We start from the raw sequence: 17,906 nt of genomic DNA, 5'->3' as shown, positions 1-17,906 counted from the left end.
GAACTAAATGACAAAGGAGACACAAGTTATCAAAATCTGTGGGACACAGCTAAAGCAGTCCTGAGAGGAAAGTTTATTCCCATAAATGCCTATATCAAAGACAGAAAATTTACAAATAGACAACCTAATGAATAGACTCGAAGAGCTGGAGAAAGAAGAACAGACTGACCCCAAACCCAGAAGAAGGAGTGAAATTAATAAGATCAAATCAGAACTAAATGAAGTGGACAACAGGAAAACTATACGGGAGATTAATAAAAAAGTTGGTTCTTTGAAAAGATAAAATCAACACGCCTTTGCCTTGACTAAGACCAGAAAAGAAAAATCTCTAATAACCTCCATCAGGAACATGAAAGGAGAAATTATAACTGATGCCACAGAGATACAAGATATCAACTATGAATTCTACAAAAACCTTTATGCACACAAATTGGAAAATGTGGAGGAAATGAACAAATTTTTAGAAACACACAACCTCCCTAGGCTCAACCAGGAAGAAATAGAATTCCTGAACAGACCAATATCAAGAACTGAAATGGAAACAGCAATAAAAAACCTCCCCAAAAAGAAAAGCCCAAGACCAGATGGCGTCACACCCAAATTTTACGACACCTACAAAGAACTGGTGCCTATCCTACAAAAGTTATTCCACAACATCAAGAAAGATGGAATCCTCTCGTTGCAACACATTTTATGAAGCCAACATAACTCTAATAACAAAACCAGGAAAGGATGCAGTAAAAATAGAAAACTACAGACCAACATCCCTCATGAATATAGATGCAAAAATTCTCAATAAAATCCTAGCAAATCGAATCCAGGTGCTTATCAAGAAAATAATCCATCACGACCAAGTGGGCTTTATCCCAGAGATGCAGGGATGGTTCAACATACGCAAATCTATAAATGTAATACACCACATAAACAGAAGCAAAAACAAAGACCATATGATCCTCTCGATAGACACAGAAAAAGCATTTGACAAAATTCAACACCCTTTTATGATAAGAACACTTAACAAAATAGGCATAGATGGGGCCTACCTAAAAATGATACAAGCCTGATATGACAAACCCACAGCCAACATCATACTGAATGGGGAAAAACTGAAAGCCTTCCCACTTCGAACTGGAACCAGACAAGGCTGCCCACTGTTCCCACTGCTATTCAACATAGTGCTGGAAGTCCTTGCGAGAGCAATCAGGCAAGAGAGCAGAATCAAGGGTGTCCAAATGGGGACAGAAGAGATCAAACTCTCACTCTTTGCTGATGATATATTATATTTAGAAAACCCCAAGGATTCAACCAAGAGACTCCTGGAACTGATAAATTAATTCAGTAGAGTCTCAGGATGCAAAATCAATACACACAAATCAGAGGCATTCATATATGCCAATAACTGTCAAACTGAGAACCAAATCAAAGACTCAATACCATTCACAATAGCAACAAAGAAAATAAAGTACCTACGAATACATCTAACTAAGGAGGTAAAAGACCTCTACAGGGAGAACTATGAAACACTGAGGAAGGAAATTACAGAGCACGTAAACAGGTGGAAAACCATATCATGCTCATGGATTGGAAGAATCAATATTGTTGAAATGTCTATACTAACCCAAAGTGATCTACAGATTCAATGCAATCTCTATTAAATTACCAACATCATTTTTCACAGATACAGAAAAAATAATTTTACGCTTTGTATGGAACCAGAGAAGACCCCGTTTAGCAAAAGCAATTTAAAGCAATAAGAACAAAATGGAAGGTATTAATTTACCGGACTTCAAACTATACTACAAGGCTGTGGTTATTAAAACTGCTTGGTATTGGCACAAGAACAGGGACACAATCAGTGGAATAGAATCGAGAATCCAGATGTAAAGCCATCCTCATATAGCCATCTAATCTTTGACAAATCAGACAAAAACATACTCTGGGGAAAAGAATCCTTATTCAATAAATGGTGCTGGGAAAACTGGATAGCCACATGTAGAAGACTGAAACAGGACCCACACCTTTCACCTCTCACAAAAATCAAGTCACGGTGGATAACAGAGTTAAACCTTAGGAGTGAAACTATTAGAATTCTAGAAGAAAATGTGGGAAAGACTCTTATAGACATTGGCCTAGGCAAAGAATTTATGAAGAAGACCCCAAAGGCAATCACAACAACAACAAAAATAAATGGGACGTGATTAAATTAAAAAGCTTCTGCACAGCCAAAGAAACTGTCAGGAGAGTAAATAGACAACCTACAGAATGGGAAAAAATTTTCACATGCTACACATCTGATAAAGGACTGATAACTAGAATCTATTTAGAACTAAGGAAAATCAGCAAGAAAAACTCAAACAACCCTATGAAAAAGTGGGCAAAGGACATGAACAGAAATTTTTCAAAAGAAGACAGAAGAATGGCCAACAAACATATGAAAAAATGCTCAACATCTCTAATCATCAGGGAAATGCAAATTAAAACCACAATGAGATATCACTTAACTACAGTGAGAATGGCCTTTATCAAAAAGTCCCATAATAACAAATGTTGGCATGGATGTGGAGAGACAGGAACACTTATACACTGCTGGTGGGACTGCAAACTAGTGCAACCTCTGTGGAAAGCAATATGGAGAGAACTCAAACACATACAAGTAGACCTACCATTTGATCCAGCAATCCCATTACTGGGCATCTACCCAAAAGAACAAAAGACATTCTATAAAAAAGACATCTGCACTAGAATGTTTATAGCAGCACAATTCACAACTGCAAAGACGTGGAAACAACCCAAGTGCCCATCAATACATGAGTGGATTAATAAAATGTGGTATATGTATACCATGGAGTACTACTCAGCTATAAGAAGCAATGGTGATATAGCACCTCTTGTATTTTCCTGGATAGAGTTGGAACCCATTCTACTAAGTGAAGTATCCCAAGAATGGAAAAATAAGCACCACATGTACTCACCATCAAATTGGTTTCACTGATCATCACCTAAGAGCACATTCAGGAATAACACTGATCGGGTGTGGGGCAGATGTGGGTGGGGGAGGGGACGGTTGTATACATACATAATGAATGCGATGCACACTGTCTAGGGGATGGACACGTTTCAAGCTCTGACTGGGGGGTGGGGGTGGGGGGGCAAAGGCAATATAAGTAACTTAAACTTTTATACCGCCACAATATGCTGAAATAATTAAAAAAGAAAAGAAAAAGCAAGAAGCAAAAAAAAAAAAAAACAAACAAAAAACTGATAAATTGGATTTCATCAAAATTTTAAACTTCTGCTCTTTGAAAAATGCTAAGAAAATGAAAAGGCAAGGCACAGAAGAAAAACTATTTGTATTATTTTTAGAGAAAGACTTGTATCCAGAAACTCCTATAATTCATGGGAAGACATATTTCAAAAGGAGTAAAATATATAAACAAATATTTCATAAAACAAGATATAAGAATGACTAATAACTGTAGGCAAAAGCGAGCAACAACAGTCACCACAGATATGCCGATGGAAACCATATAACATTATATGCCCACTAGAATGGCCAGAATGAAAAAGAAGGAGAATACCAACTGTTGATAAGGATGTGCGGTAACAAGAACTCTCGTGAGTTGCTGGTGGGAATGTGAAATAGTGCCACCACTTCAGAAAAGAGTTTAATAGTTTATTAAAAAGTTTAACGTATCCCTAGCATGTGACCCAGCAATTCCACTTCTAGGTTTTTACTGTAGAGAAATAGAAACATTATGTCCACAAAAATACTTGGGCAAGAATGTTCTTGGTTGTTTTATTTATAATAGCCCAAACCAGAAACAACCAAATGTCCATAAACAAACATGGTACAGCCATACCATGGAGTACTATGCAGCAATAAAAATGAATGCGCTACTTATATATGCTATAGCATGAAAAACACCCAGATCCATTAGTAGAGCAAAACAAATTGGCCATCAAAGAACAGATACTGTAAAATTCATATAAAATTCTAAATAAGGCAACACTAATTCCCTATGATAAAAAACACTGGTTCCCTGGAGCTGGCGCAGGGATATAACACAGAGGCTTGAGGAGACTCTCTGCGGTGACAGAGATGTTCTATGTCTTGAACATGGTGATTATACAGGTGTATATATTTGTCTAATTGAACTGTAAACTTAACATACACGCATATTAGTATATGTAATGTATTTTAACAAAACTGATTTTTAAACTAATGCACATATAATTGCTAGACTCTGAACTTCTCAGTAGCTACAATAAAGGGATGATTTTAAGTGCCCCAATATCGGTATGAAAAAAAAATTCAGTTTTTCCTAATAATGAGAGGTAAAAAATTCCTGCCAGTGGCCTTCATCATGGAGGCACTATAAACAATAAAAACCTTACAATAAATATAGCAGGAAGTTCCTGTCTAACGACAGCATAAAGCAAAGAGCACCTTGGTTAAAAAAACAACAACAACAAAAAAAAGTCATACATAGGCCCTTTCTTTCTGACACTCTGAACAAATGCAAAGATAAAACTGACAATACCCAGATTGTGTAGTAAAGAATTTAACCTTGCCCAGAAAGAGGTCTGGCCTTCGCCTTGGCTTCTAGGAGGTGATCTGGAATGTCCTGCCTGGTAGGGGTGCCTCTCCTTGCCCAGGGGCCTCAGGTCACACTGGATAAGCTAACAAATCACTGGATGATTTTGGGGGGTGGAGGAGAGGCTGGCCACACCCAATGGTAACAGTGTGACTTAGGGTAGGGGCTCTGGGTCACATCAACTTGAGGGAACAACTTGAGGGAGACGACAAGCCTGATAGGAAGGCTGAGGACAGCAGGAGACAGTAGGAAGGTGAAAGGGACAGAAGCAAGAGGCAGATGCCAAAGACACTGCCTGTCTAGTCCAGTTTTTGATGGAGCTGAGCCCAGACCCAGCAAAAGGATGGCAGTGCTTCCTCCTCTCCCTCCCGCACACCCAGGCTATGAATCTCAGGCCAATACTATCCACAACACAGTTCACACAGGTTTTTGCGGACTAGACTATGAATTTAACTACCACGTATCCACTTATTACCTGTTCCAAACAAAGCTTTTGTTGTAAATCGCCAGTGTTTTCCATTAGAGCCAACCTAGGCAGCCTGGTTCCCTGGTGACTAGCCTGAACCACAGGCCTCCCAGACACTTCTGGAGCTCGGGACATCCTCGAGACCAGCACCCAGGACCACAGGCACTTTCTCCCTGGCCAGCCAAGATGTGCCGCCAGACCTGCAGGCTCAAGTTCTGCAGCCCACACCCTACCTACAGAAAGCACGAGGGGCAAGGGGACTCCCTCACTCTTGAGGTGATCCGACTCTGGACAGCTGGCCCTCGCCTCTCGGAGACAGGACTCCTCCCCAACCCCAGCACCACCCACCCTTGTGCTCGCAGGAGCCCTGGCCGCCCAGCCCTGCCCGCCACCTGCTCACCTGCACGTCTTCCCCCACTGGACCCGCCTCAGTCTCGGCTCTGAGGCCCTAGTCAAACCTGGGATCTCCCATGCGCCCCTTCAGTGCAGCTGCCTCCCACGGGGCTGGGTGACCAACAGCAGCTTTCTGTCTTAATTTACTATGGAAGCTGATGGGCTGACTTGCATTTGTTTTTCAAATGTGTATGTATAAGATTGGAATTTAATCCTTTGTGTAGAAAAAATACTTTTAAATGAAAGTTGAATTTGTTGTACCTGTTTCAGAAAGGATTCCAGGGCTGAATGTGCAGCTTTTTTCAGTTCTACATTTGTGTGGCCACACCATCTTGACAATACTTCAAATAAAGAGATGTAGTTGTCCAGAAGGCAGGTGCTGAACTGAGATGCATGCAGGGCGAGTAAGCGCAAGCCAGCTGCAAAGGCAAGAACCATTATGTTTCAAATAAGACAGCACAAACCAGAACAGAGACTCAAGAAGGCCGCAGGTACATGCTGAAGTGAAAACCGTGTGTGCGAAGAGTAGGACGTGACACTACAACAGCCCGAGACCCTGATCTGCTCTCTACCACTCCCAGCCTCCAATACCATCAACAGGCCCACACTTTGCCCAACAAATCTCAAAACAACAGTCAGAGGTGGGATGAGGATTTATTTAGGCAAAGTCAGAACTGGACAGCTTGGATCCCCTGAAAGATGCCCTAAAACAAAAATTTTTTTAAATCACGTAAACAGAGTATGACCATCTCAACCAGAGCTTACTAAGTCCCCAAAAGCGTCTCTGTAAATAACTGTGTGTGCAACATCAGAGATGTCACCACGTTTACTTTCACTCAGAGTTTGCAAAAGCTTACTTGAAATGCTAATCCAGTAATCCAAAATACTACACCTCATTAAACACAGAATCTTACCTGAGGGCACAGCATACCTCTTCAGATCAATCTGTTTTAGAAAAAAATCCATTGTCAATGTTTGGAAATCACAAGTTTCAAAACTGTAAAAGATTTAGAGTGATATTAATCTTACCTGAGGACGAATTGCCTTTAGTGCAAAATCAAAAATCTCTCTTGAAGTCTGGGGATCTGGACAAAGAGAAAGAAGCCTCTGCTACACATTGTAACAACAGTTATCACCTGCCACACTTTACCAACACCTGTACAACCTTCAGCTACACTTCAGACAGCCTGACATCTCCATTAGCCCCAACAGTCTCTTGTGAATTCAGGAGGAACATCTTCTATCATTTGATCCAGCTAGAGAGTTGCAAGTGATTATCGCTGCAGTTATTACTGAGGTAAAGTATTTATATGGAGAAGATCCGGAAGAACAAAGACATGGGTTTAAATTCTAACATCATTTTTAATAAGCTTTGTTAGATAACCTCTCAGAATATCAATTTTCTTATTTCCAAAAGGGACAGTATATACTTTAATTTAGGGTTGTTTGGGAGATTAAATAACTTTTTCAAGGCCAAACATATTATTTTTACCCCAATACTCCCAGGCATTGATTCAACACATAGTATATGCAAAGTTATTATGAATTACAAATTAGAAGTAAAATACGATATTTGACATTAGTAAATTTATTATCTAAAAGGGATGATAAAACAGGAACACATCTAAAACATGAGGCTCTGATCCTAGCCTGCATGGACATCACAGTTATTTGAGATGCAGTCTAGCTATATCACCATGGCTGGTCTCGAACTCCTGACCTCAAGCAATCCTCCCACCTCAGCCTCTCAAGTAGCTGGAATTACAGGTGTGAGTCAATGCACCCATCCACAAGTATTTGTGTAACTGTCTCCCACCAGAGTATTCATTGCAGCTGTACAGAAGTCATACTTCACTCATCACTAATTTCTCTGCCCTTGTTACAGTGACCTGCAAACACTAGAGGCTCAAGAACTGTTTGCTTTGATCACAAGGACTGAGGTATTTGAGACAGAGCCTAGAAGATTATGTGATAGGAACTGGAGGGAGAATGTGGTCAGAGAGGCCCTAAAGCAAAGAAACATCACTGTGTTTCAAAGATGATGTCATAGAAGAAATATACAAAAATCTCCTTTGGAATTCAAGAGAAGAAGAAATTTCTTCTGTTTTCTGGCTGTGAGTATTTAAGAAGGGCTTTAGCATTTGAACTGGGATTTTGGGGGAAATGGTCCTGCAATCAGAGGCCAGGCACAGTGGCTCACACTATGATCCCAGTACTTTGGAAGTCCAAGGTGAGAGGATCCCTTGAGGTCAGGAGTTTGAGACCAGCCTGGGCAATATGGCAAGGCCCCCATCTCTACAAAAAATAAGGAAAAAAAATTATCCGGGTATGGTGGTGCGTGCTTGTGGTCCCAGCTACTCGGAGGCTGAGGTGGGAGGATCACCTGAGCCAACGAGTTCAAGGCTGAAGTGAGCTATGATGACGCCACTGCACTCAAGCCTGGGCAGCACAGTGAGACTCTGTCTCTAAAAAAAAGAAAATTTTTAAAGAAATAGAAAGTAACTATGTAAACAGAAGTGTGCAATCACAAGAGCACCTGGCACAGGGGTCTGGGACATGTGGACTTGGTGAGCTCAGAGTGAGGCCTGAGCTGCCATGGCCAGGAGAGGGAAGAACCACAGTGGCTTCTCCCCAGCTCTGTTGCCCAGGTCCCCTCTCCTGCAGCCCTCGCTCTGGTGGACGACTCCCTGTACAAGGATGGTCTTAGATCTATTTTTTTCAAAGTGGTAAAATATACATAATTTTTATCATTTAAATAATGGGTACAGTGACAAATCAGTGGCATTAAATACATGCAGGTTGTTGTGTAACCATCGCCACCGTCCATATCCAAAATGTTTTCACCCTCAACAGAAAGGCTGTCCTATCACACTGAACCTTCCACCCCGCCCAGCCCCTGGCCACCACTCTGCTTTCTGGCTCTCTGGATCTGACGACCCTGAGTCCATCACAGAAGTGGGATCATACAGCATTTGCCTTTTTGTGACTGGCTCACTCCACTGGGCAGGGTGTCTTCAAAGTTCCTCCATGTGGCAGCATGTGTCAGAAGTTTCTTCCTTTTTAAGTCTGAGTAATATTCCACTATGTATATGTACATCTGTTTATCCATTCATCCATCGATGGACACTTGGGTTGCTTTCACCTTGTAGCTTATTGTGAGTATGCTGCTAGGAACACTGGTGCAAAAATTCTTGCATCTATTTTTTAAAAACCTCTCTTATCCCCATATCCTCTATCGGCTACACCTCATTTCTTTGCTCTCTTCTGTTGTTAAGATTTCTCTAAAGGGTTTTCTAAATGGCTTCACTTCCTCCCTTTCATCTGCCTCTTCTTTGTTCTATAAGTTCAGCTTCTCCTTCGATGCTCAACTGGACCCACTTCCCGTCTTGCCCCTCTTCATCAGACCCCACTGGGAGGGAGGCAGCCTGCATCACCACCAAGACCCTCTGCCTAGTCTCTCCACACCTGGCTCCGGCTTACCTTGCTCACACTCGGAGCTTAGCAAGTACCTAATGCTGAAGACTGCCAAATGGGCAGCTCGAGGTCTGACTTCTGCAAGGTCCAGTCTTACATGCACAACTGCACACTTGACATCTAAGTCTGGATGCTCCATAAGTTAAACATGTCCAACACAAAAGACTAGGTTTCCACCTGAAACCAGTCCTCCTGAATCCCACCTGGCTTGATCACTAGCGCCGGCCCTCGGTGCCTCACTCCCACACTCAGGAGCAGAGTCTCTCAATCCCACACTAACTCAAGTCCCACATCTGGCAGCAGTCAGGAGGAGCCTTGTAAAACACCTATGGGCTCACAGCTGCTGCTTCTTGAAAAGCCACAGCCTTCTACCCCAGTCTGGGATGAGAGCCCAGCTCAGAAGCCCCTCACACACCAACCCTGCAACCTTCCTATCTCACCCCAGCCCACCCTGCATGCCTCTAAACTGTGGCCATACCAGCTTTCTTGGCCCCTCAGATCACTGAGTGCTGGCCTGGCAGAGCAGGAGGCTGGGAGCTGGCCAGCAACCCTCCCTGGAAGGACGGCTCTTCCCCTCCTCCCCAGTCTCTCCACACTTGGCTCCAGCTCGTCTCCGCTTCCCATCCCTCAGGCCACAGCGTCTTTGCTGCATCTCAGAAGGAGCCAGCGGACTATGTGCTCCCTCCCCTCCCTTCGCCCCACCTGCAGGCACCAGTGAACCTGACATCAACAAAGCTGGTTACTTGTTTACTTTCCGTCTCCTCCACCAGACTGAGCTAGGGGTGGTAGGCACTTGGTTATTTTGATCGGAGTTTCACTCTTTCGATAGAAAACACCCAGAAAATACATAGTATAGAAATGAATTATTAGTATTTAGTGCTTAAAGTCACATGATCATGGCATGACAGAAAAAGTCGAAATTTTAGTCTCAGACCAATTAGGCATATTAGTTTCCTACTGTTGCTATAACAAATTACCAGAAACTTAATTGCTGTTTTAAGCAACAAATTTATAACCTGAGGTTATGGAGGTAAAAAAATCTGAAATGGTTCTTACAAAGCTACAATCAAGGCATCAGCAGGGCTGCATTCCTTTCTGGAGGCTCCCGGGAGGATCGTTTTCTCCCTCTTCCAGCTCCTAGAGGTGCCCCTATTCCTTGGCTCATAACTCTTCCACACCACCTCTCCGACCGCCTCTTGTGCCTTTCTTGCACATGTAAGAAGCACTGTGATCACACTGGGCCCTGGGCGTAATCCAGGGCTACCTCTTTATCGTAAGGGCAGCATTAGCAAGCCTAATATCCTTTTCCAGGTAGCATAACAGGTCATGAGGACTAGGATGGGGACATCTGTGGGACCATTCTTCTGCCTACCACACTAGTCAACCGTGTGACTGTGGGCAAGTTACTCATCTTAGCTGCAGTTTTCTAATCCATAAAACAGAGATATTATTACCTCTCTTATAGAGTTATTACAGGAACTTTCCTTGCAACGTGTCTGGAATACTCCTTAACACATGGTAAATGAGCACAAAGTACTATTATTTTCCTTAAACTATGACATATATGTTCACCAAGTGCCAATTTATAAGCCAAGTACACACATAAATAAGCAAATTACCTGCCAGCAAGGTCAAGGACAGACGCAAACACATAACCTGGCAAATTTACAATATGACACAGTAAATGCTGTGACAGGCAGCAGGACAGAAGCCAGAGGAAGTGGCTCAGCTGAGGGGAAACATAAATGCTTCATAAAAGGGGTATTCTTTGAGGAGAACCTGACAGAATGGGAGTAACAAGGTATACGAGAGAAAAGAGAAAAGACAAAGGAAGGGAAATCACACAGGGCTGCTCCAATATTATTGGTAAGAAGCAATAACAAAAGGTTTCTATATTATGTTGAAACATGAAATTGCTGTTTTTGCAGGTCAAAAACCATTAGATATCAGCAATTTTATAAGTTTCAACCAAATATATGAAAAAAACAGAAGAGGTACAAAAATTTAGCAATAACTTGAATACAAAGTGGTTAAGGAAGAGCAAACACCTTTTTTTAAAGAATTTGTTAAGGTTAAAAACCTTATTTGCCTTTCAAAAGGAAATGAATTTCACAATGCTTATAATGGTGTCTGCTACATTATCTTCTAAATCTTTAATTTTTAGTTACTATAGGAGAACACTGTTGATACCTATGAATGTTAAACCAATAGGCAAAGCTCTGCATCTTAAAAATTACAAAATGCTGATGAAAGACATGAAAGAAAATCTAAATAAATGGAAAGATATACCATATTCATGGATTGGAAAACTCAACATAGTAAAGATGTCAATCTCCCTCAATTAATGTACAGGTTTAATGCAATGCTTACCAAAAAACCCAAGAATGGTTTTTTTTTTAAGACACAAACTTATTTTAAAATGAGCCTGGACACAGTGGTTCATGCCTCTAATCCCAGCACTTTGAGAGGCTTAGGTAGGAGGATCACTTGAGGCCCGGAATTCAAGGCTGCAGTGTGTTATGATTTTGTCTGTGAACAGCCACTGCACTCCAGCCTGGGCAACACAACAAGACTTCATCTCTCAAACAAAAAATAGAAAAAAAAAGAAACTGAACTTTAGCAAAATAAAGAATTTTTGTACATAAAAGGACACAATCAACAGAGAAAAAGGCAACTTACAAATTTAGAGAAAATATTTGCAAATCATATATTTGATATCTAGAATATACGAACTCCTACGACAAAACAAACAACCTATTTAACCTAAAAAATGGGCAAAAGATCTCATTTCTCAAAAAAAAATAAATAAAAGGCCAATAAGCACATGAAAAGATGCTCAACATCACTAATCATCAGAGAAATGCAAATCAAAACCACAGTGAGATACCATTTCATATCCATTAGGACTGGCTATTATCATAAAAACAGAAAATAAGTGATGGCAGGATGTGGGCAAACTGGAACCTTGTGCACTCCTGGTGGGAACACAAAATGTTGCAGCCACTGTGGAAAACAGTATGACAATTCCTCAAAAAAATAAAAAAAGTTACCATATAGTCCAACCATCACAATTCTGGGCATGCATATACACAAAACAACTGAAAACAGGGACTTCCAACAGATATTTGTACATCAAAGATCATAGTAATACTATTAATAGTAGCCAAAAACTGGAATCAAACAAAATGTCCATCAACAGATGAATATATAAGGAAAATATGGTACATAAATGTAATGGAATATTATTCATCCTTACAAGGCAAGAAAATTCAGGGCAGGTGCGGTGACTCACACCTGAAATCCTAGCACTTTGGGAGGCTAACTGGGAGGATTGCTTGAGGCCAGGAGTTCAAGACCAGCCTGAGCAAGAGTGTGACCTCATCTCTACAAAAAAGTAGAAAAATTAGCCAGGCGTGGTGGCATGCACCTGTAGGCTCAGTTACTTGGGAGGCTGAGGTAGAAGGAGCACTTGAGCCCGGGAGTTTGAGGTTGCAGTGAGCTATGATGACACCACTGCACTCTAGCCCAGGTGACAGGGCAAGACCTTGTCTCAAAAAAAAAAAAAAAAAGGAGAAGAAAATCCTGACACATGTTGCAACATGGATGAACCTGAAAGACATTATGCTAAGTTAAATAAGCCAGATACAAAAAGTTACACACTACGAGGCCATTTGTATAACATTCTTGAAATGACAAAACTACAGACGGAGACGGATTAGGGGACCGGGGCAGGGGGTCATATAACTGTGGTATATAACTGTTGTAATTATAGATATAAAAGGGTAGCACAACAGACACTTGTGGTGATGAATCTGTTCAGTAACTTAACTGTAGCAGCACATACACAAACCTACAGCTGTGAGAGACTTGCACAGAAGTAAATACACACACACAAACAGATGCACATAAAAGTGGTAAGTTCTGATGAAGGTTAGTGGACGGTCCGGCTGTGCTCCTGTGCTTAGTGAAAGACGCCATCAGCAGAGGAAACTGGAGAGGGCGTACGCGTCTCTCTGGATTACGTCTCACTATTGCATGTAAATTCACAATTGGCTTAAAAGTTCAAAAAAATAAACAAGCCATTCTTGTTAGACTTATAGCTTTTGAATAGAGAAAGAAAATCAGGTGGCCGGGCACAGTGGCTCACACCTGTAATCCTAGCACTCTTGGAGGCCGAGGTGGGAGGATCACTTGAGGTCAGGAGTTCGAGACCAGCCTGAGCAAGAGCGAGACCCCGTCTCTACTAAAAATAGAAAGAAATTATCTGGACAGCTAAATATATATAGAGAAAAAATTAGCCAGGCATGGTGGCACATGCCTGTAGTCCCAGCTACTCGGGAAGCTGAGGCAGAAGGATTGCTTGAGCCCAGGAGTTTGAGGTTGCTGTGAGCTAGGCTAATGCCATGGCACTCTAGCCCGGGCAACAGAGTGAGACTCTGTCTCACAAAAAAAAAACAAAAGAAAATCAGGTGAAGCCAAACAATACCTTCTTCCATGGACTTAGTGAAGTTGCACAGAAGTGAAGACAACCCCTTCAGACATCCTGCCACAACAGGTAGCTTGGGCTCTCTTACTGCTGACGTCATCTAAAAGGAAAGTTTTAAGACGGTATCATGAAAATAGAAAAATACAACCAAATCTATGGAAGCAGAATGTTATAAAATTCATCATACCTGAGTCTTAAGTTCACCCAGAAAAGCCCGGAACAGGTTTTCTGAATTATTTATCATCTCACTAGGATGAACTTCTCCTAATACTCCTACGAGCTCATATACTTTTTCTAAGACTGAAAAATAAATTTTAAACAAATGAAAGCCTAAAACTACATTTAAATAAGTTAGAAAAATAAAAATGTATGAATAAGAAAATGAGAGAATATTTAGTTCAAAAGTAATTTCACAATAAGACATACAAAATACAAAATATGGCATACTAAAATCTTTCCCAGTAAGTTTTATGTAAATCTACTACTTATACTTGACGTGTGTTGTGAGTTTTCTATTGAAAGAAATCATTTCATAAAGATTAACATTTTTAAAAACAGAAGTCTTAACATATTGTTTTCATTTGTTTCCATTTTGGTTTGTTTTCAGCTTTTTGCTTTTTTTTTTTTGGATTCATCTGTCTGTAAAACATATAAAGACCTTGGTAAAGGAAACCTAAGTCTTACACTAATAATTTGTTCATGTTAATTTGCTAAAATACTGGAAAATAACATTTAAATGCATCTCACCTGTATCTGGTATTTTTGTTTTCACTGCAAGTTCTCCATAAAATTTAGTAAATAATTCTCCAATTTTAAAGTCATCCATAAGTGTAGAACTTCTCAAAGTCTGAAGCAACTAAAAGAATACAAATATAGCATTTTCTAAAGAGAAAACTAAAGAGAAGGCTTTCTGTATCTCGGTGAACCTGTACACAGCAAAACTTCAGAATCAGGTATCTCTTGGGGATTTATACGTGGCCTATCAAAACTCATATCTGTCCAGATTATTTGGAAGTTAGGGGTTGAAGTGGGTGGTGGAAGAACACAAGAGGAAGGGTGGTCTCAACCTAATTTTACCTCCCCAAGAAACTAATAACATGACTAGAACCATTCTCCCAGAGGAACTCAAGACCAAGGACCAACGACCTGAAGGAATTGTAAAATACAGATGCAAAAAGAGACAGAGACATGGGCCAGAGAGCCCCAACGACCACTTAAATGCAACATGCAGACCCATTCCCACTGCAGAGGTTTCCGGAAAAAACTCAGAAACAAGGTAATCTTTTGGCAATTCCTAACAGCATTAGGTTTTGCCAAAAGCAGTAAGGGTGATAAATGGAAGAGCAGCAAATGCCTTAGTTATTTTCCCCCTTCATGCCCCTCACAACACAAAATTCTTCTTTTACCATCCAGAAGGGTCTAAGAACAAAATACCAGGATATTGTCAGGTGATGGTTGGAAAATGTGTTATCTTACCCATATATCAATATGATTTGATCCTAACCTCCCCCAAAAATCTCACCCAAAACTCCAATTTTCTGCTTTATAAATTATAGCTCTAATATAAAATACGTGGACTTAGAAATATAAAATTACCTTAATAAGAAGATCCAGGGCTGGAATTCTACATTTAGCAGCTCTATCTTTTGTGTAAACACTGGTACAAGTATTCTAGGTTTTAAAAGGAGACATACCAAAATCATCAATAAGATATAAAAACTAAGTTTCAATTATAGCTAAAACTACATCTGAGAGAAGCAATACCAACATATGACATAATAAAATTTAGTATCTATTAAAAGTATAACATTAGAATATGTAAATATACAGACTAAACATTATTAAAAACAATGATGCAACATGCCACGGTAAGAATATCAACAAGAACCAAAAAAACAGAACTGAACATGGTGGGTCACGCCTGTAATCCCAGCATTTTGGGAGGCCAAGGTGGGAGGCCAGGAGTTCCAAGACTAGCCTGGGCAACAGAGTGAGACCCCATCTCTACAAATAAAAAAAATTTAAAAATTAGCTGGGTGTGGTGGTGTGCACCTGTAATCCTAGCTACTTGAAGGGAGGCTTAGGTAGGAAGATAGCTTGAGCCCAGGAATTTGAGGCTGTAGTGAGCTATGACTGCGCCACAGCATTCCAGCCTGGGTGACAGGGTGGGACCCTGTCTCAAAGAAAAAAAAAAAGGAACAGCCCACTTCATTTCTAACACAATCAAGTACAAATAAGAAAATTCCCCAATGAGAAAGGCATAAATAAAATAAAAACCCAAGTTCCCTATACCACAAGATAAACTAAAAATTGAGACAGCATGAGGTGTGTTTTTTCCACTTTACCTTAATATCAAGAGAGTAAGGCTCGATCTGCTGGCCAATTTTTTCTAAGAAAATACATAAAAATTTTAGGATTTCTTCTCTACAGTCACGAAACTATAATAAAAGAGATACACATAGTCAATAATATGGGTAAAAATAAATCACTCCAACATAAAGGAATATACAAGAAAAGTAAGATGAAAATTTTCAACTTACTTCATCAATGCTGAGTGATTTCTGAACAAATACAAGCAAACCAAAATCTCTGGAAAAAACTAAGGAAGTCTGTAATGCTGAACAACAAACAACAACAAAAAAACAAGTTAATAGAGTGTCAAGATGAATTTCATAAACCACCCTTAAAAGAAGTGCATGATTTTCAAGGTAGTCTTCTAAGTGAGAAAACATTACCCTTAAGGCTGCTGCATTAAAATATGAAAAGCATAAAATTCTAGGTGATGTTCCACAGAGATGTGGTTGGCAGAGTGGCCCCCAAAGACGCTTGTGCCCTAATCCCTGATGTAACCCCTGTGAATATGTTAACTTTACATAGCAAAAGGAAATTAAGGTTGCAGATGGAATTAAGGTTGCCGGTCAGCTGACCTCAAAATGGAGAGATCATACTGGATTATCCAAAGCATACAATGTAATCACATGGGCCCTTAAAAGGAGGGGGTGGAAGAAGAGTCAGAGAGATGGGAAGATGGGAAAGCAGGAGATTCCAAACCTCTCATGAGGGGCCTTGGCTTTGAAGATGGAGGAAGCGGCTATAACCCAAGGAAAGTAGACAGATTCTAGAAGCAAGGCACATCAGCAGAGAAACAGGGACCTCAGTCCTAAAACCTGAATGAATAAGGAAATGGATTCCCCCCCTAGAGCCTTCAGAAAGGAAAACAGCCCTGCACTGATACTTTGCTACTAGCTTGTTAAGACCCCTGTCTGACTAAAGACCTGTAAGAATAACAAACCTGGGTTGTTTTAAACCACTAAGCTTGTAGTAAATGCTACAGCAGCAAGAGGAAACTAAGACACTCCCCTAATAATCTTTTAAGTGAAAGGACATATGTTGTATAACACATTGAGAGTACACTTGGAACTGCTTTAGAAACAAGTTACAAAAATGAATTCTGACTTTGAAACCTTGAGGATAGAAAGCACCGTTATTTCCATTCAGCACTGACCTCTTAGGAAGAAAATCTCACTAGCTATTAAGAGGGCACGCCCTCCAGAGGAGGCCTGCATACTTGTTCTAAAAAAGGAATACAAGTCTTTTCACACAATGACATGTTTAAATTTTAAAATGCTGAAAACAGGCACTTTTACTACAAAGAGAAAAATAATTCCCATCCAGGCATTGCTAAAAAGTTAAGAAAGAACATCATGATTTTTAAGTTATATTTCTGCAATTCTTCACAAAGTAGGAACAGCAAATATAAGGGTTTGGAAAAGGTACTGGTAGTGGGTTTAGGTGAAATTAAGGTGAAAGAAAATACTTTCTTATGTCCTCTTCCCCCATTTTGGATAGCAATGATTGCCAAATTAGGGGTAATTTTCACCAACTTTGGTTTTGGAACACCTCTTCTCTAATGCAACGAGAAAAAAGGCAGTATGACAAATCACTTTTTATACACATGCACAGACATTTCCCCAAGATCTAACCGCTGGACTTCAAAACTGTTAACTGCGCCCACGGAGGAGTGGCGCCGGGCTGCCCGGCTGCACGACTCAGAAAGCCGGGAGGCCACAGGCGGCCAGCCCGGGACGGTACCCACCCAGCACCGCGGGGCTGGTGGTCAGCACGCACTCTTGCCCCAGGCCGCGGATCAGCTGGTAACCGGCCGAGGCAGCGCCGCCGCGGTCGGCGGAGGCCAGGCACTCCCGCAGCTGCCGCAGGCGGCCCTGCACGCCCTCGCCGGACCCCGCCATGACGGCGAACCCGCCGCGCATGCGCGTGCTCGGCGCGAGCCCGGAAGTGCCTTCGCGGCGAGGTCAGGGGCGCGGGGCGGGGCTCGCGCGGCGGGAACCGTCCACCGGCGCTTGCGGGGGGACCTCCCTGAAGCAAGAGCCCGCTTTGACCCGAACCGACGCACTGGCGGACTTGCGCCTGTGCCCCACACGCCCTCAGCATGCGCACGTCAACGCGCAAGGAGAAACGAATGCAACGGACG

The 17,906-nt window shown here is 41.3% G+C and overlaps 1 protein-coding gene across 3 annotated transcripts in view; it reads right to left on the bottom strand.

Moving 5' to 3' along the window:
- PRKDC (protein kinase, DNA-activated, catalytic subunit) overlaps positions 1-17,692 on the bottom strand; it is a 170,844-nt gene extending 153,152 nt beyond the window's left edge. For 2 of the 3 annotated variants that reach the window (XM_045560693.1, XM_045560695.1), the window contains exons 1-10: positions 17,511-17,692; positions 15,955-16,031; positions 15,760-15,852; positions 15,011-15,085; positions 14,162-14,270; positions 13,602-13,714; positions 13,415-13,514; positions 6,484-6,539; positions 6,369-6,399; positions 5,716-5,873 (exon numbers count right to left, since the gene is read on the bottom strand). In XM_045560693.1, coding sequence (XP_045416649.1) covers positions 5,716-5,873; positions 6,369-6,399; positions 6,484-6,539; positions 13,415-13,514; positions 13,602-13,714; positions 14,162-14,270; positions 15,011-15,085; positions 15,760-15,852; positions 15,955-16,031; positions 17,511-17,685 — 987 coding nt within the window. In that variant the 5' untranslated portion in view covers positions 17,686-17,692. The remainder of the gene's footprint in view (positions 1-5,715; positions 5,874-6,368; positions 6,400-6,483; positions 6,540-13,414; positions 13,515-13,601; positions 13,715-14,161; positions 14,271-15,010; positions 15,086-15,759; positions 15,853-15,954; positions 16,032-17,510) is intronic. The other variant, XM_045560694.1, reaches the window with a different exon arrangement.
- Between the last annotated feature and the right edge of the window lie 214 nt (positions 17,693-17,906).

The sequence above is a fragment of the Lemur catta genome, chromosome 9, assembly GCF_020740605.2.
Source record: "Lemur catta isolate mLemCat1 chromosome 9, mLemCat1.pri, whole genome shotgun sequence".
Lineage (NCBI taxonomy): Eukaryota > Metazoa > Chordata > Mammalia > Primates > Lemuridae > Lemur > Lemur catta.
The sequence above is the reverse complement of the archived record's forward strand: the minus strand, read 5'-3'. Positions and strand labels throughout refer to the sequence as shown.